Genomic DNA, 25,802 nt, shown 5'->3' with positions numbered 1-25,802 from the left:
AGATGACTGATGACCACCCACCTTTACGTACTGTGTTCGACCTATCAAGAAGTTGTGAATGCAGCTAATCAATCTAAGGTCTACATTCATTCTTATCAGCTTACGAGCCAGACAGTGAGGTGCTAGTATTAAAAGCACTACTAAAGTCCAAGAAAAGCGACCGAGCATAGTTCTTTGGTTTATCCAAATGCTCATATATTTTATGCAAATACACAAGAACGGCATCCTCCACACTCCTGTTCGGTCTGTACGCAAATTGAAAAGGATCCATAAATTCTTTAGTTTGTTTCAACAAATATGTCAACATCAATCTCTCAAAACACTTCATAATATTTGATGTCAAAGCTACAGGGCGAAAAATCATTAAGTTCGTTTGCCTTCGTAATTTTTGGAACTGGAACGATTGAAGACTTTTTCCAAGTATTGGGTACCAAACCAGCATAAAAAATTATCAAAAACACTTGCCGTAGAACTGGAGCCAATTGCTGGCTACACACCTTTAATGTCCTTTTTGATACACCATCGGACCCTGTAGCTTTGTTGATTTTCACTCAATTAAGTACTTCCCTGACATTTAATCCAGAGAAGTATACTGTACCATCAACAACATTTGACAAAGTATCTTGTGATAATTGTTGTTCAAAGAATTGACTCAGGGAACTATTGTCATCACTAAAGTCCATTGTCTCATATCTAGCATAAAAACGATTTAGTTCATCAGCAAAGTCCACGGATAGTTTATTACCCCTACTTTTGTTCTTGTAACCGGTAATCATTTCCATTGCACGCCAGGATGCTTGGAAGTTATCTTGTGCAAAGTTTTGCTCAAGTTTTCTTTTGTAGGATTTTTTGCTACGTTTAACTTCCTCGTCAATCTTCTTCTGCACAGTCTTTCCAAGCGCATTGTCGCCCTTCGCGAATGCATCTCTCTTTTCCAATAGCAACGCTTTAATTTTTCGCGAAGTCCAAGGCTTGTCGTTCGGATAGAATTCCACCTCCTTCGTAAGAATAGTAGAATCCTCACAGAATCTTACGTAATCCGTTATTGTTTCCGCTAACTCGTCCGGTGAGTTCGCTGCTTCAAAGAAAAGGTCCCAATCTGTTCCTTCCAGGCGTGTGCGAAGCATCTCAATGGAGTCGCTGGACAAAATCTTGCGAATGCTTTTCATTGGTTTACTGCGCTTGAGCAACTGCCGATAGGTCGGAATGAGCAAACTGTTGTTATGGTCTGATCTCCCTAGTTGCGGGCAGGCCTTTGACTTGTACGCCTCTGAAATGTTCCCATAGCAACGATCAAGCGTCGCGTCCCCTCGAGTATGATTGTTAACATACTGCTCATACGTAGGTAAAACATCATCTAAAGTACATTGGTTAAAATTACCTATGACAAATTTAGGACTGTCCGGTGATTTAGATTCCAGGCGATTGATCCTATCTGCTATCGCTCTACTGGCAACAGCCACATCAGCCCCTGGGTGGATGTAAACCACCATCACAAACAACTGATTAAACTCTCGCGGAAGATAAAATGGGCGTAATCCAACAATCACAAGTTCAATATCAGGAGTACACAATTCTTCCTTTATTGACCAATTAGTGCTCCACTGTTCATTGATGTGCATACAGAGCCCTTCCCCTCTTGATTTACCGGATTCTTGTGTACGATCTGAGCTTAACAAATGAAAATTCCTTAGTCCAAGTTCGTTATCGGGAATGTTGTCATGCAACCAGGTCTCTGAAAAACACATAACGCATGACTCTCTGTATTCAAACATGTAACGAACACTAGAACAAAGTTCATCCATCTTATTTGAGTTAAGAAGTCCAAAAAAACACAAAAGCGAAATATAGAAAGAAAAATCAATCAAAACTGGAGAGGAAAATACCAGTGGTGGTCGCAGCTGAGCCGCGCCCTCTAATATGCATGATACAGGTCAATACTATTTTCCTTATCAATATTGTTGTTATCAATCATTATTATTTACAATACTGTACTGTTACTAATGCTAGTGTTGTTTTTATTGGTGTTATTGTAATATTTGTTACTATTACTCTTTCATCATTTTTTCTCTCCAGAAAGCAGCTCGGACAAGAGGGGCCAATCACCATGACGATAGGAGCAAACAATGTCTTTGAAGTTGGTTCACGTATCCTTATCAGTTCCCAAGAATCTCTAGATCTCTGCTCTTGAATCTCATCTAAATTGAAACTTTCAACTGCGTACAGTGGAACGTCATTATAACAAATTCCTCGGGATAGGCTTCTTGGGACCAATCAAATTTTGTCCATATATAGAAACCTTGTTATATCAGGTCTGAAAACAGTCAAATACATAGTAGTCAGATTGGCAAAATTGCCTTGTTATGATGAGAGTTTGTTGTTAATATAACAGTGCTTTTTAGAAAGATTTTCCTCTGTATATGTATCTGCAACTATCAAGGCAGTTACTAAGGCAATATGTTATTTAAAAACACCATTTTGAATTTTGAATTCCTATTTTATTATTCTTTGGAATGGAATACCCCTGTGTACAATTAAGCTGAATCAAGGTAAACTTCAGCAGGGTTACCAATTCACAAAGGTGAAGATGTATGTTTGCGTCTATAAGAAAATCTTCAGTTCTTTACCCTTACAAATTATTCTTAAGCCACACTGTACTACCTGTAGCTACTTGCTCCCTCCTTATAGAAAACAAAGCCTAATCGGTGACCATTGGTCCCTCGTGATCCTCTTTTTCTTATGTTAATTGAAAGCTGAGTTGATGAGATAACCACCTGTCCAGTGACCTTGCAGGGTGGTATAATCCCTCCTATAAACTAGTACAGATAAGCTTTAAAGTAGAGGTGCATTGATTTTAAATATTGACTTTTGTATCATTGCATAAGGGAAGGTTAGATCAAAGTTTATCAAAATTGCTGTGTGGAAACATTCAAAGAAACAATTATTATCAATTTTATAACGGTAAAATAGTGTCCCACTTTGGCACTTGAAGAGCTCTCTGAACACTGCCGAGATTTGTGACGTCACTCAAGCAGACGATGTCCCATAATAATGCTCATTTTCAGTGCTTGTTTCGTCCTCTCCTGTTAACTTCTTTCTCTTACTTCACTAGTGTTGTAATGGTTTGATCTGTTACTATCACTCTTAATTCCGGACATGGTTTTATTTGATGAAAAAAATACAGCATTATACAAAAATTATGAAATCAGCTGTAGCTTCACTATGGCTTGTAAGAAAGACACTGTTGTAGATTCACCTATATACACCAACGCATGTGCAGCGTTTTGTTTGGAAACTAACACTGTCCATTCTATTGTTTGGTAGGCTTTCCAATTTGAAAGTGGGCTGATATTTCAGTAGTTGTTTACCGGTAATTGATCATGTATCCTTGCACTGAATCCTTGCACTGTATGAAATACCAATCAAAATCTTATAATTGAGAAATAATTATGCAGGATTAGTCCCGATGTGGTTTCATCAAAATATTGCTTGGTTTTCTGGCAAAGCACTAGAATATCCCCAATTCTAAGAAGTGCTTTAATGTGTGTTACTGTTAGTTTTGATATTGTCCGATATGCAGTTGACCTTAAACTTATACGATTGTTATCTGCAAGCTTCCAGATTTGTAGTAATCAATTTTTGGCCATAATTTGTCAATGAATGTCTACTTAAAATCCTATTTTCCCCCCTCATTTTGGACATTTGTGAAAATGCAATAATACTAATACACTTGAATTCGACCAAAACAATGTGTTACAAATGGGGTGCACTATGTACAGTATGTAGCTATAAAGATAGAATTGAGTCCAAATTTTGAAAGGGGTACAAGGAGCTTTGTATTTTCTAAGTTATGTTACATATTGCATTTTTCCGAGATATATTTCTTGACTCTAGCTTTTAATCCTATCAGGATGTGAGGCAGTACGTGTTGGTAACAATAATGTTGTGGAATCAAAAGGTAAGTTTGTTCATATTAAACCTTTTTTTGTATTTGAAGGATATAAAACAGGAGGACTTATAGGAGCTGCTGTTTAGATTAAAGTACGGTAGTGTAGACAATTACAAAAGTTGTAGAGCAGAAACCTGCAGTTGAAATGAAGAAAAAATGTACCGAGATTGGAGGGGTATTCTCTTTTTCAATAACGTGTAGATGATGTATGAATTATTGAATGCTTTAGTTTTATGTTACAGTTATATTATGCAGCTTTAATTTGGCAACCCCTGCTGCGCTGTTTAGTGGCGAGAATATCATGACAGACCCATGTCTCCTGTTACACTTTACAGCTTTTATTGGCCTCTCACACTAATTTCGAGATAAACTACATAAAAATTGTGCTGCAGCAACAAAAAAAAGATATTTGGTAACTGATTACAACAGAGGGGGGGGGGGGGGGAGGAGGGGAAGGGGGAGGAGGAGGGGAAGGGGGAGTAAACAGCTGTTTGCACCAAAGGCCCCTACATTGTACTCTTATTTTTGTGTAATTAATATACACATTTTGATACGCACAACACCTTTCCATTTTAATTTGCCATGGTGGGTTTTCCAGGCGGTGTATCCTGTCAAGTATGAATGAGGCTAAACCATTAATTCTTGGAACTGTTCATGCAGCTTGTAGTTTTTGTTGTCGTTGGTTGTTTACTTTGTCAAGTATGAATAAGGCTGAGCCTATACTTTGTGTCCTGTACTAATAGATTTTGGTGTTTCTAGGCTGTTTACCTTGAATGAGACCAAGCCTATACTTCATTTCCTATACATTCAGTTTTTGTCATTTTTTCAGGCAGTTTACCTTGTCAAGTATGAAAGAGGCTCAGGCTATACTTAATGTCCTGTATCTGTAACTTTTATGAGAAACCACACCACCGCTCTTGTTGTCTTTTATAGCTTTCATCGGGAGAGACACAGAAATGAGTAATGGCTGCGTGATTGGAGCCTTCTGCAATATCACCAGCCATGAAAGGCTTCCAGAGCACACCGTTATCTTTGGGGATGAGTGCAGAAGGAGATTACAAGCCGATAAACCCCAGGTATGATGAGTTAGTATGGTGGATGGATGGAAAGTGGGTTGATATATTTAATCAGTTTAAAAGGAATGGGATTTGGGAAGGCTGGAGGAAATGAGAGCTCTAAAAAAGCAAACTGCAAATCCTTTTCTCCAGCCTAGAAATTGGGTCTCATGCATATTTCCATCAAATGTATTTATTTTTCAAAAACAGAATACGTCTATGAACACACATTGATTATATTTCTATCATACAATATTTCTTTTGTCTCTAGGTGTATAAACATTTCGAAACCTATTCAATTACCCAAGCCCACTTTCTGGATATTGATTCATGTAATACTTTTACGGGATTACTTCAAAAACATGTTTTTGTTTTCTTTTATGGATCACCGTTATGGAAAGACGAAGGACAAACTGCGTTATTGGTCCTATAGTTATATTAATATGAGATGTGTAGTTTCACAGGATAGAAGGACAGCATTTAGGATCTAATGACCATACTAACATTATTGATGAAAAAGTCCTTTTGGCCATTAGATGTGTCAGAAAGAACTGGTAATCAGTGGTCATATCGAGTGATAGTTACCTGTATTTCATTTAGATTAAGTTTCTCGCTAGATCTGGAAGGCCTGTTTTAGAACAGCAATGGTATCTGGCTAAGAAACATGTAATGTGAATACAGTAGAAGAAGGCATCTTGAGAAGAATCGAAAGACCCATGGTACAGAAGATGTGTGGTGTGAAACTATCTGATAGATAGAACGCAAGTGAGCTCATGGAAAGGTTGGGTGTGGTAAAGAGAAGTAGATTGAGATGGATGGGTCAGAAGGGACGATGATGAAACTGTAAAAAGAGTGAGAGATCTGGGAGGGGATGGCATTGAGGGAAAGGAAGACGGAAGATTTCATGGAAAGATATGGTGAAGAAAGAAAGCAGTTACGTTGGTGTAAATGAGCTGATACTTGAGACAAGAAGAGGTGGAGGAATGGAGTGTGATCAAGGTGCAGAGCCGGTAATCCCTCATGAGAGGGAAAATACTGCATATAATAATGATGATAATGTATGTATGGGACGTCTGTAATGGCATCGCCGATCTTTATTTTAGTATTTATGCTCGATATTAGTAACAATCATAAAAATGAAGTTTGTAGATATTTATTGATATTTCCGCCTGGCATGAATATAGAATCTTGGCTGCTTATTCTTGAATGAACATAATGTTCTTTGAGGTTTGAGACTTAGAAATACCCCAGTGCTAAATATCTATATATATATATATATATATATATTTTTTTTTTTTTTTGGGGGGGGGGGGGGTCCCTCGTACTGCGAAAATGGCCCTCAAGAGAGCCCCAGTACTTTTCATTTAGGACATCTTACTTTTAATGCATTTATATTTTTAAACATTGGTATCGTATGTCATATCAAATAGAGCCCGAGAGAGAGAGAAAGAAAGGGAAAATGAGGACTGGAAGAAATATAATTTAAAGGAATGTATTGGGTTAATAAAGGTTTGGGCCTATGAGTGAGTGTGAAAGTCATCATGATTTACGTAGAATAGTACAATTTTGTAACACAAGTCAGAAAATATGCAATCATTTAATTTCATTTCATAATCGAGATTCTTATGTCGTAGCACATCTATGTATAGACTTGAAGTCAAGTTTTCTAGAGGATCATGGTCATTGGTAACGGATAGGTCTGTATTCTACTAATACAAATAGACCCAACCTGGGGTCTAAGGTCACATTTAACAAAGGAAAACTTAGACATAAGACTAGCTTCATTTGTTAAACTTGAGTTTGAACAAAATTCTAAACCCGCCATCTGGGTCAAATTTAAGTAGAATACAGGCCATAGTGACTGTCTACTGTTCTGATTCTTGTTCATTTTCTTACTCTCTTCATCCTTCCCCTGGGCCCGTATTCAATTCCATACTTATCAGTAAGTTTTTTACTTACATTTTGTCTTAAGTATGGAAAAGTCTAAAATGCAATTTGCATATGAGATAAGTAAAGTTTTTAGCTTAGCAATTTACTTAGTAATTGTTTTACTTATTCTAAGTATTGAATTAAATACAGACCATGTAGCTTTAGTCTGTTCAAAATTGTCTTTGGTCTTCTTTATTCCTGTAATTGTACAGGCATCAAAAGGACTAATTCCTAAAATGTTTCCTTGTCTCTAATTTTGATTGGATTTTCATGAAAAGTAAGTCTCAATTAATGGGGCTTTACATGTACTTGATGAGGTACCCTTCAGATTTCCCGGACACTATTTACATTAAAATTCCTAAGCAATGATAATGATATTAAAGGGGATCAGTTTTCCAAATTTGTGCAATTACTTGAGGCTTAGTATGAATACCCAAACCCAGTTATACTTTAAAAGACTGGATATGTTCTAATAGTTTCGATGGTTACAAATTGTTTTAAAACATTGGCTACTTATGAATATAGCATTTATCGAAATTGGCAATTTATACCAAAACCCAGTTATACTTTGAAAGACTGGATATGTTCTAATAGTTTAGGTTGTTACAAATTGTTTTAAAACATCTTCTATTTATTAATATGGCATTTATTGAATTTGGCAATTTATATATAGTCACTGATATTTACATAAACTTGTATACCGCAATGATTATGTACCTTTGATGTTTTGCTAACAGTAACAGTACACAATATAAATCCTCCTTTCACTGAACATGTATAATCTATCCATTAAAAAAGCTATTTCCCCTAAAAAGTAGGATTTAGAACAACTCTTGAGAATTATTCAGACAATGATGAATAAGTGAATTTCTCTTTTTAAGAAGTAGAAAAGGTTTTGCTGACATTTAGGCACTGGAAAATAAAACATCATTTTTTTGTATATAGAAATGACTAGATTTTAGATATTGGTAGAATCACCTGTAAAACTAGGTAGAGTTTTAGAGACAATTTGACAATTTTAAGCTTGTCAGCCTGAGGAATCTACTTTTGATTAATCACTTCTCAAACCCTGGGATCAGATTTTAAAATAAACATCAAACTCTTTCTACCCAACCTTCTACAAGCACCTTGAATGTAATATTTGAAAAAGAAAATTTAATGTCATCTGAATTATTTACATCTTGAGTCAGGCACTTGATACCGGCACCAGGGCTAAACATATTGTTTGTTTCTCTAGATTCCTAGCATAGTGAATGTTCAGTCCTGAAATAAATGTAGATGCTGGCCAGGTGCAAACTTTTTTGTTTGTGATTAGGCATTCATTCACTAATATATTGTTAACTTTTTTATTAATTTGTATGATGAAATTGCAGAGCATGCTCTTCCCAATTTAAAAACAAGACATTTAAACATATATATTTAATTTGTATAAATATTTTGGGAGATCTTAGACAAGCTCCTTGGAAGTTAGAATTTACTGTACAATGTTATGTACTGCCCTCTTGTGGCATTGTTATGCACATTACATTTGAAGCACGGGTAAAGGACTTGACTATGGAATATGGTTGGATTTACCTTGCGTAGCACAGAAGACATTATTTTGTGAGAGCTGTCTCTTGCCCCTGTAGCATAAAATCTGATAATTTATTGAGTCATCAGAAGGAGTCTAGTTCCTTTTTATGTTCAAACATATACAAATTATGTGTAAGAGTCCCAAAATTATTTCTTGTTTCTTGGATTTCAGAAGATGATATCAGTAGCCACATTTTTCGATGATTTCATGATGAAAACAGATTATAGCCACTAATGAAACCTGATTATTCAGTCCATGTTATTATGAAATCCACTTAATTATTATGAAGTGCATCAGAATTATTAAAAGGAAACATCAAGTGAAAAATTTCTTTCAAAAAAACAGACTTGTAGCATAATTATTGCATTACAGTTACCGGTAGTTCGCCTATAATGTATACAAACTGTCAATTCATGTTTTAAAAGAAACTCATTATTAGCATGCTTTAGAAACCAAAAACCAAATATTTCTTGAACACTTTCAAAATAATTTGAATTTTGTATACATCATTCAATTACTTAAAAAAACTATAAAGAAATCTTACATACAGTGTAATTTAATTCTTTAGTTCTTCTATATTAAGCCAATTTCTTTTCAATTCATTAGCATACTAGCCCCAAACTGAAAGTAGATGTGAAGGATTTATTTGCTCATCACAAATTAATTATAAATCCATTTTGTTATAATTTAGTTTCATAAATAATGATTTGCTTATCACAGATTAATTGTAAAGCCAATTTATTTATAATGTGGTTGTGTCAACGTTTCATAATGTTTGGTATTTTCTGTACATGTTTATTAAGCTGTATCTGATATGATTTTATGTTACAGAGGGTAAAAAATCACATACCATTGGAAAAAAGCTCCAAGAAGTTATGAAAAGAAGATTGGATAAACATACATGAAGAATTTGTAAAATTCATAATACCAGCATTACCATAGAGAGCTTTGCAAACTGGTTTAAAATGCTTTCAGATGTTTATCTTATATTTCAGAACTTCTTCCTATACCTTAGTATAGCATTTTATCAGAAACCAGTAGACAAATGTCTAGAGAAATAGCAATACTATTTATATGTATGGTTTGGAATGGCGAGTCTCTCATTTGATTCCTATTATGCAGTGGAATGGAAAGTGAAGTTGTGAAATTCAACTATGCATCAATAATTTGAGTTGATTGTGGTGTAGCAACCTGATGTTATGAAAGATTTTCTTTTAAAGTGCGCCCAATGTAAATGAACGTCAAAGCAATCAAAATGGTTGGATTTAAAATACACTTGACTGCAGTGACAAAATCTCTATTTCTTCCCCCAGAATGTGCATGAGTGATCAAGCATAATAGAGAGTTAGGTGTACGTGTTTTTCAGCATTTTATCCTGTGGTCATGTGCATTGTGGGTTTGCAGGAAATGTTTTCTTCCTTTTAGATTATTTGCTTGAAAAATGTGGGTTTATTTTCTTTTGCGATTTTTATTATGGTTCCTTTGATTACAGCAGTTGATGTTTCTGCTAAGAGCTCACATGGGAGGATTAAAACACCATTACTTAATGACTTACACATCCATTAATAATTGTTCAAAGGCAGTTTTGCATGAGAAATCTTGTTTATTTTTTATGCTTTTTACAAGTTCCGGTATGTAAGATGTGAATATCAGCATTTCATTTCATTTCCATTCATTTCAACAACAACAATTTTCCTTTGTCTTTGTTACATACGTGAGATTACAAGCAAAAAGCACAACAGATACGTTTGAAGGAGGCATGGCTCATGGAAAAACATTTGCAAAGGAATTTGTCTTAATAAAAGCACGAGAACACAAAACACTGGTTTTGATATATGAAATTATTCTTTGGCATGAATTATTTCCAGTCCTTCAAGCTCACTTCTATATGTTGCTAAAATGACAACACATTTTTAATTACACTCTCTTCAAACTCAAACTCTTTTCTTGTTTTTCACATAGACATGGTGACAGCATATAGTAATCACTGACCACAAAACAAATTGTGTTTATTGTACATTTGAATGATTCTTACATCCAAGTGGTAATTCTTATATACGGTATATATATTTTTTTTTAATGACGTAAAAAGTGAAAATGTACTGTTATATTTGTTTAGCTTGATTTAGTGATGATGGAAGTAAACAAATCTTTGGAAAGCTTTTGATCTGACATGATTTCAGGTTTCGGCAGTTGAAGAATAGGATGTTTCTTTATGAATCTCTTTATGGATGATCTGTTACCAATTTGCGTTTTCTTCCTTTTATTAGACTTTTATTAAGGGCTTGAATCAACCTGAATGTAAAATTAAATTCCTAAATGCTTATTCGTTTATTTTAATGTATTTCTCCTTTTTTGTTGTTTTGTTGTTGATTTAATAGACCTACATCTTTCTGTAGTCAACAATTATATTTGGGTTTGACTTCTTATTTTTAACTTTATGTTTTTTTAAAGATGCAACTACCCGTAATAAATTTCTGCCAGATGTATTTTACTTGAATGAAGGATTATGTCTTCAACTGCGCTAATCTCACCACATGAAATTTATAATATAATGCATTATAGTAATGCCATGTTTTCCATATTATAATTTCATATACCATACTGTTAGAAAAACTTGTTAACCAAAATCTTATACAAATATCACCGGAATAGCACAGCAATACGTGTTTAACATGAAATATTTATATGCAAAAATAAGAAGAATTAGTTACTCTCTTGACAATTCACTGCAATATGAGGCTAATTTTTCGCTTTCTGCAAGATGGAGAATTGCAGTGCCAGTCAAGTGTCTAATTGATGTCTTTTTGGCTGTATAATGAAGCCATTTGAGGTAGTTAGTACCAGCGTGGGCATCTATACTTGAGAGAGATTTCAAGCAACCCATTAACATCTCCACAGCTAATGAGAGGCTTTAAAATTCTCCCCTCAAATGTGAAGTGGGAAATGCAAATTGCATGTTATACATATTGAGTACCATGTCTCCGTGCTGATATATGGCTACCATGCTTACTGAAGGTGTGCATGGTGTTTTGGTATTAAGTTTTGTTCTAAGTTCAGGTGTTGATACAAGGAATGTGCAGTCTTCTTAACTCTTTTACTATGTCAAGGAATTTTGCTAGTGCCAATATTTTATTACAATTTGAATAATGCCTTCTTTTTAAATGCTCGCATCAATGCATCTCTTTCTCCAATTTATTTTTTCAGGTCAATCGTTAAAACATAAAGAAAAGAAAAAGGGAAATTAAAACTGTTTGTTAAAGATATATAGGAAAATTTATAGCTTTTTAAATATTGAATAAATATTTGTATAATTCTTTCAGTTTCATAAGAAATCTATGTGAAATGAAAATCAGTAGACCTTTACTAATTTATAATCTTTTCTTCATTTGTTTACCACTGTTTAAACTTACAAAATGTTATCCCCCAAATACTGTATTCATGCAACCCTTTAGCCTATCTTTGATTCATATCCATGTTCAAATGATTGAATCACACTCTTAAAGGTGAAATTCAAAGAAAATCACAAATATGTCAACTAATGTATCACTAGAAACTGATAAGCTAACAGATGGCCATCGTACAAGTTTGAGGTCAGCTACATATCGGGTGGTTTATAAAAATAAAAATACAACCACCTCCATAGCAGCTGGGATATACGAGAGATTCGCCAGAAAAATAACGATGTTTTAATGACGTCATAACAGGGACCAATACTGCCCAAGCAGACGACATCCCATAAAGAATGAACATAATTGCAAAGCTATTATTTCTCAAATTATAATGAGTTTAGTGTATATAAATGTAATGGCATGTCAAACCGATCAAAAGGGGACATGACCCGATTCTGATAACTAAAATCTTTTGCTTGAAAATACTCAGGATAGGGGTTAATTAACAATCAAATAAACCAGACTTTCAAATTGAAAAGCCCCCGGATTGATATTAAGGACGGCATGTGTTCCCTCTTGAAACGCCGAACATACCCCGGTGTGTGCAGCTGAATATACAATGGCGTCTTATTTTGTTTACAAGCGACAGATTCCTTTATTTTTGTATCGCTGCATTTGTCATCAAAATAAAACCATGCGCGGGGTTTAGAGTGAGGCAATAGATTATACATTTAGCCTGACGGTAGTGAAGTAAGAGAAACAACTCAAGAGAAGATGAAAACACAGGCACTGAAAATGTGTGAGATGTCATGGGACATCGTCTGCTTGTGCAAATCATGTCCCTGCTGTGATCTCACACATCCCAGCAGCGTTCGGAGAGCTATTCAGGTGCTATGCCGGAGCTGTATTTAAGCGTTTTGTAATTTATAATAATCATTACTTCGAATGTTTCCGAGCATTGAATTTTGATAACCTTGTCGAATCAAAGTTTCAACTTTGCAATAATGAAAATAAAGCTAGATTTAAAATCAATGAATATCTACTTTAACATCTGTATGAATTTCAAACAACATACAGATTTCGTTGTGATACAATGTCTTGTCAAAGAAAATCTCATCCGTTTGTCACACTGGGTACATCAAGATTTCACTTGTGATGCCAAACTTGCAGTTTGAACAAAAATAAGATGGATGTTTGTTCTCTCTTTTACATGGTTATTTCCTGGTGTTCAAGTTATTGTTCTCTATTGGAGCTTTTTACTGGACTGAAAGTACTTTATGTAATCTTTAATGAGTGGCTCACATATTCATTGTCAGTTTGACAAATTATGTAATTTACTTCCTCATTTGCAGAATCTTGAAGAACAAATAGTGAAGATCTTTAAAATGTCATACTGTTTGGGTTTGTTTTTTTGTACGAATCTTGCCATATCTGGCTGTTTTTCAATTTAGTGTTGTGCTTCAGAATTGTGCCATGCAGCACTTCAGAATTTTCTGAAACTCTAAATTAATCAGATGCCCCCTTTCCCCCTCCCTTAAATTGGCACCAATTATTCCAACATGTATATTGCTCTCTTACATAGTTTGAGAAAAGTTGAAATGTACATTACAGGGGCGGATCTAGGGGGGTTTTGGCGGTAAAGTGGCAAAAATAATAGATTGTTTTTCGTAATGTCAGTGAATGAATCTTGGGAATAGGCGATGCCTTTTTATATATATTTGTTTCCATCAAGGCTAAGAGTGATCTTCTTATTTACGATACCAAGACAAAATATATTCTGTACCACCGTCTACAAACAAACATTTTAGTTATTTACATGTAAATGAAAGTACATAGTGCTGAAAAAGCTAGCTATTTATTGGTATTATTGGCTTAACATAAGAACTCTTTCTTTGTAGTGATAGGAAACCACGAACTTGACCAAAATATGGCTTCATTAAAATACTCCAGTCACACTCCTGAGACTAACATCAAACTGACATCAGCAAAGAACCTTTCAGAATATAGCATTAACTTGCTTAGACTCACATCTGCCAGAAAATGTTTTACAGTTGCTCCCTCAAGAACAGGGAACTATATCCTAATTTACATTAGAGAATTAGTCTGTCTTGCCTCTTTCAAAAGATCCCTTTACATACTTCTACCCTCAGAAATAGAATATGATTTACCTACATGTATTTCATGAGGTAATATATTTGATATTTCACTTCATTTTCTGTTATTTTGTAAGCGCAACTGTACATTTGTTTTTAGTACTCCTAAATAGAAGTTAGCGGCATGCGGAATAACTTCAATACCGCCCTGCTGACTCCAAATTCAGAAAGTTCAGAAGGATAGTATTATTATAATAGCAACATTTTAGTCTTTGATATTTGAGTAGAAGAGCATTGAGTCTGGACTGAGTCCAGACTCAGTTAGGAGTCTTAGGACCGAGTCTAGACTTAGTCTGGACCCAAAGTTAATATGAATGGCATTAGCATTAGTTTGAGTCTGGACTTGGTCTAGACCCAAAATTAATATGAATGGTATCAGCATCAGTTTGAGCCTGGACTTAGTCAGGACCAAATCTGAACCCAAAGCTATTGTATCAACACTCAACATAAGTTTGATTCTAGACTTAGTCTGGACCTAATATGAATGGTATCAGCATCAGTTTGATCCACACTTGATGTGGACTTCTTGACCTACATGAAGGAATGAGTCTGGATTTAGTCTGGACAAGAAACAAAATGTGCACATAGCAGATGTGATGCACTCTAACTGCTTTAAAGATGAATGATGGCTTGATTGCAGGTGTGGATCAAGTCCATAGCTTTTTTCTGGACTAGGTCCTCTTTGACTGTGAAATGGAAGAAACATGATAAGTTGATCATTGGTTGGTTGATACTGCAGTCCAATTACTTGTTTCCAGCTTATTTGTTGCAGCTGCTCATCCATAAGCTTCCCTTCTATGGCTTCACAATCATTTCCAATAGGGAACCCTTTTGATTTGTATGGTATCTGTTAAACTTGTAAACATCTAAATATGAACATTTGATATTAATGGAAACATGAAGATTATTTTTGATGTGAGAGTATTGTTTTTTGCCATTACTAAAAAAGAACAATTGCAGGAAGATGTTTTCCCTTCCCTTTGCTGATTGAACAGTCTGTCTTCTATTTTCCATCTTCATGCATTCCCTTACTCATTCAGTCCATTTTTATAAGTGTGTTCTTTACTAATTTTTCTACTAAAAACTACATATAGTACCTTTAACTCCAACAGTGTTGGGTGCAACAACCAAAAACAATATTTTCAACTTATTCAATGAAAACTCCAAAAGCTGATGTGATAAAGTCTTGAAATTGTTTTCAAGGTTTTTCTTCTTTTAATCCCATACCTGGTTTTCGCTCCCCTGTGTAATTTAAATCTCTAATATTCCTTTGATTCTCTATCATATTCTGTAGTAGTAATCTATGTATGACTAGCTCAGAGCCAGAAGGATGTTAACTCATACCGTTTTGCATAGAGTTATTGCCTTTTGGCTCTTATCAGCTGATAAGTCATTCTCTCTTTCATGATACTTGTTTTTGTATCAATAATAATAATAATAATAGTTCGTTCTTTTATAGAGCATTTCAGGACTGAAGGCCTGTTTCCCTGTCAATCCCTGTTTCATGAATAATTATTTGGTTCCCACTTTCCAGTACCATTGCAGTTTCTCTTCTTGTTTCTTTCTTCCTCTTTCCACTCCTAAACTCAAGCTCTGTTTTCTCCCCTTTTGCTAATACAGTAATACTGTTTATCTCTATCTCTCTTTATGTCTATTTCTCCAATATTCATGATACAGATTTCCAATCCTGTTTATGATATTTTTGTTTCGTCTGATTTCCATATAAAATACTTTTTTCATCTTCTTCTGCCTATCTTTTTATTTTTGTTTTTTTACTTTTTGAAACATTGTAAATTGCACACGCTGTTCCACTGGAATATAACTCTGTAAGTATCCAAAGGCAAGTCCAATCTCTCTTAATCCTATCGCAGGCTTACCATTGAATATTTCATTTCTCTGTGCATCAACCTCTCAAAAATATAATCTATTTATTCATGAGAATGCCATGCTAGGGCTCCTATTTTTGCTGTACATGGTTTTCTTCCTCCCACACCCAGAAACCTGTTTTGTTTTGCCTTGCACTAAGAGCAATGGAATAGCTGTGCAGTTTACAAGTCTGTTTCAAGCGTTCATTGGGTTGCGAATCTGTTTTGTTTTGTTCATTCTTGTTTTGTATTTGATTGTTGTTATATTTTTGTTGTTGTTTTTTTAATTTCATAGTGGAAACACTTTTTTTTTAATGCACTTTTTGTCGCAGTATTTATGGCTTATTATTTGCCACGATTTACATAAGTTTTACAGTCAACAAATTATGATCATATAACATTTTCACATTAAAAAACCTGAAAATAAATATCATTCAATCCATGATAAATTGTGTATTCTTTTAAGCAGCTTGCAATACTTCAATGAAAAGTCAAGAATATGTTGATGTTTTCAGTTGAACACTTGTACTTCACCTCTATGTTTGAATGATTAGTCGGCCTCTTTTGTGTCAATAGGTCCTGCTTTGAGTTTTATGTCTTTAAAAAAAAAGATATTTTGTAAATGGTTATCTTCACATCTATTTTCAACAAAATCAGAGTATTCTTAGTTTATATGTATTTGGTTTCACAAACACAAATATTGTAAATAGTGTCGTTTACATCTATTTTCACCAAAATTGAAGCATTCTCACTTTGTTGGCCTCTTTGTTTTGGTAGAACTTTTTTATTTTGAGTTTTATGTACAATGTATTATGTTTCACAAATCGAAATGTTGTACATGGTATCGGTATACATATTTTCACCCAAATTGGAGTATTCCTGGTGCCATAGTGAGGAACTCACAAGAGAAATTGTAAGCAAATGTCAGCATCAGTTTTATTATTTTTTCAAATCAAGTATGACAATAAGAATGTCGTAATAAGTGTTTTGCCATGCACCTCCTTGTATTTGTCATTCATTCATGTACAATGATTCACACTTTCAAATTACTTTCAAGTTAAAATACATGTTGATATTGTGCAAAATTGTATTACTTTTTTTATTAAATTCTTTTGAATAAGTGAAATTTGAAAATTGTGTGTATTTAAAAATTGTGCAAAGCATATTAAGAATTTTTTAAATAAATTCTTTTCTTTAAATTTCAGGTAAAATTTTGTATTTTGTATTAAAAAACAAACATGTTCTTGTTATTTTGTTTTCTCTTTTATCATTTGTTTTAGACAAACAAACATTGACATAACTATTTGTAAGTTTCATTTACAGAAATGTTTCTTGAGAAAACATGTTTTTTTTTTTTTTTTTGCTGTCAATAACTCTCTAAAGTGGTTCTCTTTATAGCTGCCCCTTTCCCCCTAAAAAGTAAAATATTACCTTTGAGAAGCCAATTTTAATACAATGAATAAAGAATTAATGTCAAGCAAGGAACGATAGCTTTCGCTGCAAGAAAGTTCTTATAACCATACAGTTAGTAAATTAAGAAAACATTTTAAAAAGCTGTGTGTGTAGTATTTACTTTTTATGTTTTATTGTTGCTAAAACAATTTAAATGCTACTGTTAATTGTATTGTAAATGATAGCTTTAGTTATAATGTTTTTAAATGATCCAAAATATAGAATGACACTTTTTAGTCCCTTCTACTGGTACATAATATGACATTGAGGCTGCATTTAGTCATTTCAAATATTGAAAATAAGTTTAAATTATTTCACAAGTGTTTACCAGTTTTATGATACATTTTAGAAAACGGTAGTTGCAAGAAAGAAAATGGTATTTTATTGCAGATAAAATAGCCTTATCTTTGAAAATATCTTACATTTGACACACACACACGGTATTGTTTTTGTTCGTCAGTGAATGACTGTAAATGAGTACCTGGCAAAGTGGTTATTCAAATTACAGGGCCCTTCTGGGAGAACAGCATTGATGCTGATGAGGCTACCTTGGGTAATAAATATAAGGATAAATATATTTATGGTAGATGCAGCAGGTTTATACATTTTTATGAACACTGTACATTTAGTTCTTCAAGTGTTTTGAAGCTAAGTGGCAATCATAACTAAAATTAAATATGGCCTTACATCTTATGTCTGATAGCCTGATGATTTTTTTTCAGTTTCTGTCCTCAAGTTTCATCCATGATAAGACCAAGGCCTCTGATTAATTACAGTTTTCAATTTTACAGAAATCCTCTACCTCTTGAGATAGAAAGGCTGTAACACAAAAATATGTAGATTTAAAGTGACCCAATCACTAAAACATGTTTTGCTTTGGATGTAAGGGGTTCCATGTTGCTATACTGTAGTAAAACTATAAGCTTCAAATGTTACTTAGGCACGGACGGAACCCAAGTCAAACTTGAGTTGAAATTAGTTTTATTTTAAGGTGATTGGTACACTTTAATTCCCTTACGGCTCTTAAAGGTACTATGTCCCATTTGCAGGCCAAAAAAATGAAAAGGTTAAATTCCAACGGCATTTGAAAGATAATACTAATTTAGAACTTCCCTAAAAAAAGGGGGGCTTGAAAATGTCTTTAAGTGGGAAAATAACGACTATTAGTTGTCGAATCGACTTAAGAGCTATAGAGCCAGTAAGTAATATTCTGATTTTCAGACCATTGCACCGAATGGCCGTAGTTTTATGCTGTGCAAAGATTCAATCAGTTTAATTTTGGCCATTACAAGAAGTGGGTTATTGACGTAGACAAATGCCCATGTACCCTTTACAGCTCATCTTATGTATGTAATAAAGAAGAAAAAAGCCAGTCAGTCACTCAATAGTGTCTGACAGTGAAGTCTAGCAAGTATACAGGTTTCCTTGCATAATTTAAATATTAGGACACTGCTAATGTTTAAATTTCACAGATAGGACATGCATGACATATTCATAACTCCTGCAAAGTTCTACAGAATTCGAAGTTGGCTGCAAAAGGGACATAGTATCTTTAACAGACTATATTTTCGTGATGATTTTCGTCATGGTCTTAAAAAAATTGAATAAAAACATGAGATATAGCTCTTGAGAAGAAATCCTATTAAATATAAGGATCCATTCAGTCTATGAAGTACTCTTTCACTTTCTCTTCAAGAGAGATACGAACTTCAAGATTCAAGATTATGTTATTTAACCATAATCATAAAAACATACAAATAAAATACAAAATACACAGTATGGAATATGTGAAGGACCAAAAGAAAAGCAATTGCTTGTGAGGAATGGCCCTGAATTTCAATCCTATTTCAGTTTTCAATGAAAATTCATCATAATATTTGTCTCCATGTTCTTGCTCCTTCGTTTGTCTCATTGTTTCTGTTATTTAATATGACATAAAATGATTTTCCAGTGTGAAAAGAAAAGTGATTAAAAAATAAACACTAAACAAAATTTGTTTATATACAGTGTATGGAATACATAAAGTTCCTTCTGTGACTTAATCCCCCTTTTCTCTCTCTCTCTCTCTCTCTCTCTCTCTCTGTCTCTGTCTCTGTCTCTGTCCGTCTCTCTCTCTTTCTCTCTCGATCTCTCTCTCTGTCTCTCTGTCTCTCTCTCCCTCTGTCTATCGCTCTCTCTCTCTGTCTCTCTGTCTCTGTATCTCTCTCCCTCTAGGAAGAAATGTTTGTATCATAATAGAAAGGCTAACTGTCTTCAGTGGCCAATTTTTCCTCTTTTTAACCTGGTTGGGCTTTATAGAGAGGTTTGACTTTTTTTTTTTTATTTGATTTTTTAAAAGTCAACAACACAAACATCTTGCATTCATTCTAAATGCATTTGTGTATATATCTTTCAGTCTGTTTGTACATGTATTATATTAAGCTTTTTTATAACACTAACTCTACTGGATGTTTGCATAGGCTGTAATTGTTGTTTCTTAGTACATTTGAAGCCTGGTGTGAGTACAAATTCGTCCCTATTTTCACAAAGTGACGGTAGTGAGGAAAATCGTAACGCAAAGTGAATGCAATCTTTTTTCACTACCGTCACTTCGTGAAAACAGCGACAAATTCTATTAGCAGGTGGTAATTGCTAGCCGCCCAGCAATTATGTAGCATTATATCTTCTATTTGGAGCCAGAAGGATGTTAACTGTGACGTGTTAAAGTATAGGAGTTAATGCCCTTCTGGCTCCTAACAGACCCATATTAAAGCAAACTGGGAAAACACATTTCACTCATTCCACTTGTCTTATTCTATGACAAACTGACCATTTTTATCACTTGGTTTTGGAGAAGTGAATTGGATTTATTGTGTTGTGCTGGAAAACAAGAGCCATGCATATAATCCTATACTTGCTGATATTGTGCCCATGCCACTGCACCAGACTTCCACTTACTACACACAAATGTTGCAAAGATATGCAAATAATTGAAATGTATACCTCTTTTGTGTATTTTGAAAAATAAATTTGCCCTTTTGGCATATAACTCAATGTTGGGAATTTCTGTGTGTTGTACTGGTCAGTAAGTCTAAAGTCTTTTTTTTTAAAGTGTCACAAACATGTACATGTATGTTCATTGACTACAGGTGTGTGTACTGTATATATATATATATATATATATATATATATTTTTTTTTTTTTTTTTTTTTTTTTTTTGGGGGGGGGGGATCATTTTGAAAAAAGTGCATGTACATTTGTGTTGCATCAGTCCAAGCTTGTGTTAAATCTAGTCCTATTCAACTTCAGCTCCCTTCATCTTGTTATGTACAGTGTAAGTATTGTAGCTTTCAAAACATTTCCTAGCCATGGTGACAACAAAACAAGCTCTTAAACTATGCTATATATTATTTGCTCTTTGATATATATATCTAGATCTACTAAGATGGTCTTAGTAGAGACAAAGGGTGATGAATTATGATGCTTATTAATAGGAGTTTTACTCTCGTATGTGCCATTTCACTTTCTAGTATAATCACTCTCCACTGTCTCATTGTACCATCTTCCAACGTTTCCTCGTAAGCGTAATTTCCCCAATTTTGTTTTTGTTCACTTCCTCATATGTCACAAAGGGTATATAGAGTGGAATGGCCGTTGTATTTAAGGGGATTGGGTGACTTTGTCTTCAATATCCTTCTCAAAAGGTAGTGAATTTGAGTAATTATATGTGTAGGAATGATGGCATCCACGGGTGAGAGAGGAGAAAATGGGTGTAAATTGTTGTGTTGGGGGTAATTCTTGAACCTGAACTGCCTAATCCACAGGGAGACATACTGTGTTATAAATGCAAAATGTTGCCAAATATTTCGGATGAAATGCACTTATAATGTTAATATTCATACTTTAAAAGAGGCCATACAAAGCAGTTATAATAATTGTGCAGTAATAGTAGATTCCATTGCATGATAGATGAAATGAGAGAGATAAGTAACATTCAATGTCTGGTGTACCCTTTTCCACTTTCATGATGAAGAAAGATGAAGAAAAAAGACATTTGTTATATTTAGTGTTAGATGAACATAAATGGAAAAGCAAAAACTGGGTTAAAATTGATGGAATGTTGCCTGCAGAAAATTATATGATAAGAAAATGGACTTTAGCCCCCTTGTTTTGTATATTTTAAAAATATAATTAAGATGTATCCGGTCAGTTAGCCTTTTCTCATTCCATGTATGAAAGAAAAATATTACGTTAATAAAAATGAGATTTACAGTAACAATAATAATACAACCAATAATTACAACAATATATTCAAGTACACAGTGGTAGCAAAACAATGAAAGTATAAACAATAACTTGGTTTGCAAACAGGAGTAGGCAGAACTGTATATAGTTTCTCTTAATTCTGTTTGCAAACAGATTAGATGTGAGTTATGTTAAGTTGATTCTTGAGCTTCTAAAACTGTTCTGCTCTCATCTAATTTTGCATGTGAGAAATTATTGTTTTGTAAATTCTGTTTATTGTTGTCTACACATGAGAGGTGATATATATTTCAATGAGTCCTTAGTGATTTCATGCCTCCATCTATGTCTATCTAGAGTATGTATATTTTCTTGGGTCTATGTCACTTGCAGTTGCAGGTAATCTATCCCCTCATTTTCTTTCCCCTTTTACTCTGTCTTTGCATGTTTGTCCGAGCCCATCCTCTCTCTCTCTCTCTCTCTCTCGTAATGCACACACATACACACACACTTCCTTTCTCTTAGAATCTCTTTGTTATTCATGTTCACTATATTTATAGTCTCCATTGTCAGATCATATCATCACACATCACCAATCGCATCATCTCTCTGCCTCTCTCCCCTTTCTTTTCCCTTTCTTTTCCACCCCTCCCCCTCTTTTTCCCTTTTGAACATGATTTCTTTCCCTTTCACTAATTCTACATCTCTCTCTCACTATCTTTTTGTCTGGTTCACTTTCTCTATCGCTCTCTATATCCATCCATCTCCCCTTCTCTCTACATCTGCACATAGTTATATGTGTATCATCCAGCCTGTCTCTCCGTATAAGATGACAACGTCTCGTGTATCACTCTCTCACTGTCTCTCTTCTATTCCTGCAGGCTCAGACGCTTCAGCTAGACTTCCTGATGAAGATTCTGCCCAACTACCATCATCTCAAGAAGTCCACCAAGACCAAATCAGTAGAGAAGTCTTGAGACTAGGACAGGGAAGAGCTAAGACCAACATGTACATGTAGACAGTGTAGTCCTGAGACCATAGACCTACGCAGTGTGGGTGTGAGACCATGTCAAAGACCTGTGCAGTGTAGGCTGTGGACAACGACCTATGCAGTGCAGGCCTTAGACCAATATCTACATGTATGCGATGTAAGTACCAGTCCATGTACCTATGTAGTGCAGGCCTGAGACTGTAGACCTATACCATGTACATCTAGACCAGACCCATGCAGTGTAGGTCTTGGGCTAAAGACCTATGCTGTGAAGGCCTGAGACTAAAAAAAAACTTATGTCATGTATAAGCTTGCCAGTTCCACACTTTGTTACAGGCTTATGTGAGGAAATTTCCTTGCTATGTACATAAAATATGGTTTGCTGCTCAAGAGACTGGTATTCATTTTAAATTCCATAGGTATGAATATTTTTTCTTTCCTTTCTATTTTGCTGAAATGAAAGAAGATTCTGTAACTTTCCTTCTATTGTGATTATAATAACTTTTTATTCTCTTTTAATTCTTGATTTTGCTCCTGAAATCTAATGATACCCTATATTTTATTGGGTGTGTTGATAAGATAATTTACCAAGTTTAGTACAATGAATAAATCTTGTACACTGTATGTTTGTTTTTATAAAGTATATAAAGGAGCATAATGGGGGGGGGGGCAACTTTTCATTTGAAATACCAACAATTTGCACTCTGTACACAATGTTATAGGTCTAAATATTTGTCAGATATTTTTATTTGTCATCATTATTGCTCTCACTATAAATGTTGTGCAATATTATCTAACTCCTGTAGAGTATATGGAAAGTAAAATAGAATGGAAAAGATAAAGTTTATTGAAGCAAGAATACTATTCCAATATCTGTTTTAGCTCTGTATTTAAATAGAAGTGAATATGTGTTTTATTTTAGGGTGAAAGCCGAAAGGGCATTAACTTTGTGCTAATGTGAACACCCTAACGGCTATGACCAGACAGACTATGTTCCCTCAAAAGGAAATGATAGTTGATCATAAAACTTATATGTGTAGAGCAGTACATCTACATTAAGAGTCAAAAAATATTTTTCAGTCGACTTAGGTGTAAAAAGTATTGAAAACTCAATTATTGTGTAGTTAGTGAGTTTAGGAAGGCTATGTTATGACAAGAAAATTCAGATTTCAATGTAGTTCATTGTATCGAGAGTACATTGCTCTTGCTTATTTTGTGTACAAAACTTGTAGAGCAGTAAGAATAGAAAACACAAATGGATGTATCATATAATAAAGTAATCTATTAACCTGACTATATTATTTGTATGCATTTTTTCCTTGGAAGCATTTTAAGAGTGAAGTTATTGGGTTTCATACCATTTCCATATCCACTTTTGCCCCCCCCCCCCCTCTTTTTTTCCCTTCTAATTCTCCAATATTGTTCTCTGCCTCTTCATTGTTTTTATCATAATATCCATCTTTCAGTTGGAAACGAAAGAGTAATTTAAATGAAAGGTATGTGTGTTCCCTTGGACGGAGTGATAGAGTAACAGAGATAGGGGAGGGAGAATAAAGAGAGACAGAGAAAGATAGAGGAGGGGGAAAAGGAAATGAAGAAGCACACAATGGGTAAGAGAAGAGAGAGAGAGAGAGAGAGAGAGAGAGAGTCAGAGACCGAGATTCAAAGAGGGGAGAGAGTCAGAATCAGAAAGAATTGTGAGAGGGAGATAGAGAAAGAGCGAGAGAGAGAAGGAGAAGGGGAAACACATAATGAGAAAGAGGTGTTTGTGTTAGAGAGAAAGAGAGTCAGAGACACATACTCGGAAAGATGTTAGAGAGAGGGGGAGAGAGAGAGAAGTGCGTGATAGAGAAAATAGAGGGTGAAGTGAAGGAGGAAAATGAAGGTGAATCTAAATATAACCAACGACATGGAAGAAGGGAGAGACAGACAGACAGACAAAATAAGCCTTGAAAGTATAGTGTGAACATAGGAATATGAAGATTTTTAATAAAAAAATGTTTTCATCATAAATTCTGTTGCAAATGGCCGCCGCTCGTCATCGGTAAACATAGAAAGGTCATCGGTTGCTAGGCAACACCGGACATAAATGTCGGAAATTTAGAAGGGATTTATTTTAGCTTTACGAAAAATGACCCCCTGTCTTGACTATCTTTAATAACCATCTCGATAATGATGATAATAGTTGATTTATCTGGCCTCGCAGGCTGGCTCGCAATGTCTGAATGCAGCCATGGGTCAGTCACTATGTTCTACTTGCAAGCCACGCCACACACCCAGTGTCAAATCAAGAAATATTAACTGCCTTTTCATAATTATGTGACAACGATGGTTTTATCAACCACAATACTTCTTGGCCAAGTAAAACTAACGCCTAGTTTCTCGTCCCCCGTCTCCTTCCATTTTTCCGACAAGGAATCAATCATACGTGGTCTTATAATCTTGATGTTGAGAATATTATGGAGGCTATCTTAGCCGTAGAGTAGACCTACTAATATCGAGAAAGATCTTTCCTATATTGCATGGACCGAAATGTTGACTTGGATAGTAATATTTCATATTCTCTCCTAATCGCAAATATATTATCATAATACAACTAAAAACTTTGAAAAAAGAGAACAAATAAACCAACAAAAATAGCGAGTTTTTATAATGTTACATAGCTTCACTTTGGTAAAAGTTTCTGTAATATTTTCGGGTTATGATATTGAAACGGCCTTTAAAAGGAGAGAGAGGGAGAGAGAGAGAGAGAGAGAGAGAGAGAGAGAGAGAGAGAGAGAGAGAGCGAGCGCGCAGAATTATAACAAGTAAACATTTCTCTTATGTGTGAAAAAATAACTATATTTTCCAACAAATGATGATGATTTTATGCAAGGATTAAGACAAATTTAAAATGGTATAGGTATACTGAGATATTTGTTAATGACGGATGAATGGAAATGCAAACTACATGTTTAATTGAATTTTTATAAATCAAAGATAACTTTTTTGAAAAATGGTAAGGAGAGATGTTGTAGAAATGGAGAAAACTACCACCCCCCCTTCCCCTCCCACACAAACCTCAACCCACAACATGATGGGAAAAGAAGTATAATAGGTTATTAAAGGTATAATAGAAAAGGAGATGGAAGAGAGGGTCGAAAAATAAACAAAACAAAACCTGATGCAAATAGCGCATAAAAGAGTTGAAAAAAGATTGATTTGAAAAGATATAGAAGGGAA

The 25,802-nt window shown here is 34.6% G+C and overlaps 1 protein-coding gene across 1 annotated transcript in view; it reads left to right on the top strand.

Moving 5' to 3' along the window:
• The window catches only part of LOC581558 (dynactin subunit 6), a 29,146-nt gene extending 5,273 nt beyond the window's left edge, over window positions 1-23,873 (top strand). The window contains exons 4-7 of the mRNA XM_781547.5: window positions 2,077-2,147; window positions 3,911-3,958; window positions 4,883-5,025; window positions 22,471-23,873. Of these exons, the coding sequence (XP_786640.2) occupies window positions 2,077-2,147; window positions 3,911-3,958; window positions 4,883-5,025; window positions 22,471-22,566 (358 nt within the window). The 3' untranslated portion in view covers window positions 22,567-23,873. The remainder of the gene's footprint in view (window positions 1-2,076; window positions 2,148-3,910; window positions 3,959-4,882; window positions 5,026-22,470) is intronic.
• Window positions 23,874-25,802: the final 1,929 nt, after the last annotated feature.

The sequence above is a fragment of the Strongylocentrotus purpuratus genome, unplaced genomic scaffold, assembly GCF_000002235.5.
Source record: "Strongylocentrotus purpuratus isolate Spur 01 unplaced genomic scaffold, Spur_5.0 spur5_scaffold_6, whole genome shotgun sequence".
In the NCBI taxonomy this organism is placed as follows: Eukaryota; Metazoa; Echinodermata; class Echinoidea; order Camarodonta; family Strongylocentrotidae; genus Strongylocentrotus; species Strongylocentrotus purpuratus.
Note: the sequence above shows the minus strand (reverse complement) of the source record. Positions and strands in the feature narration are given on the sequence as shown.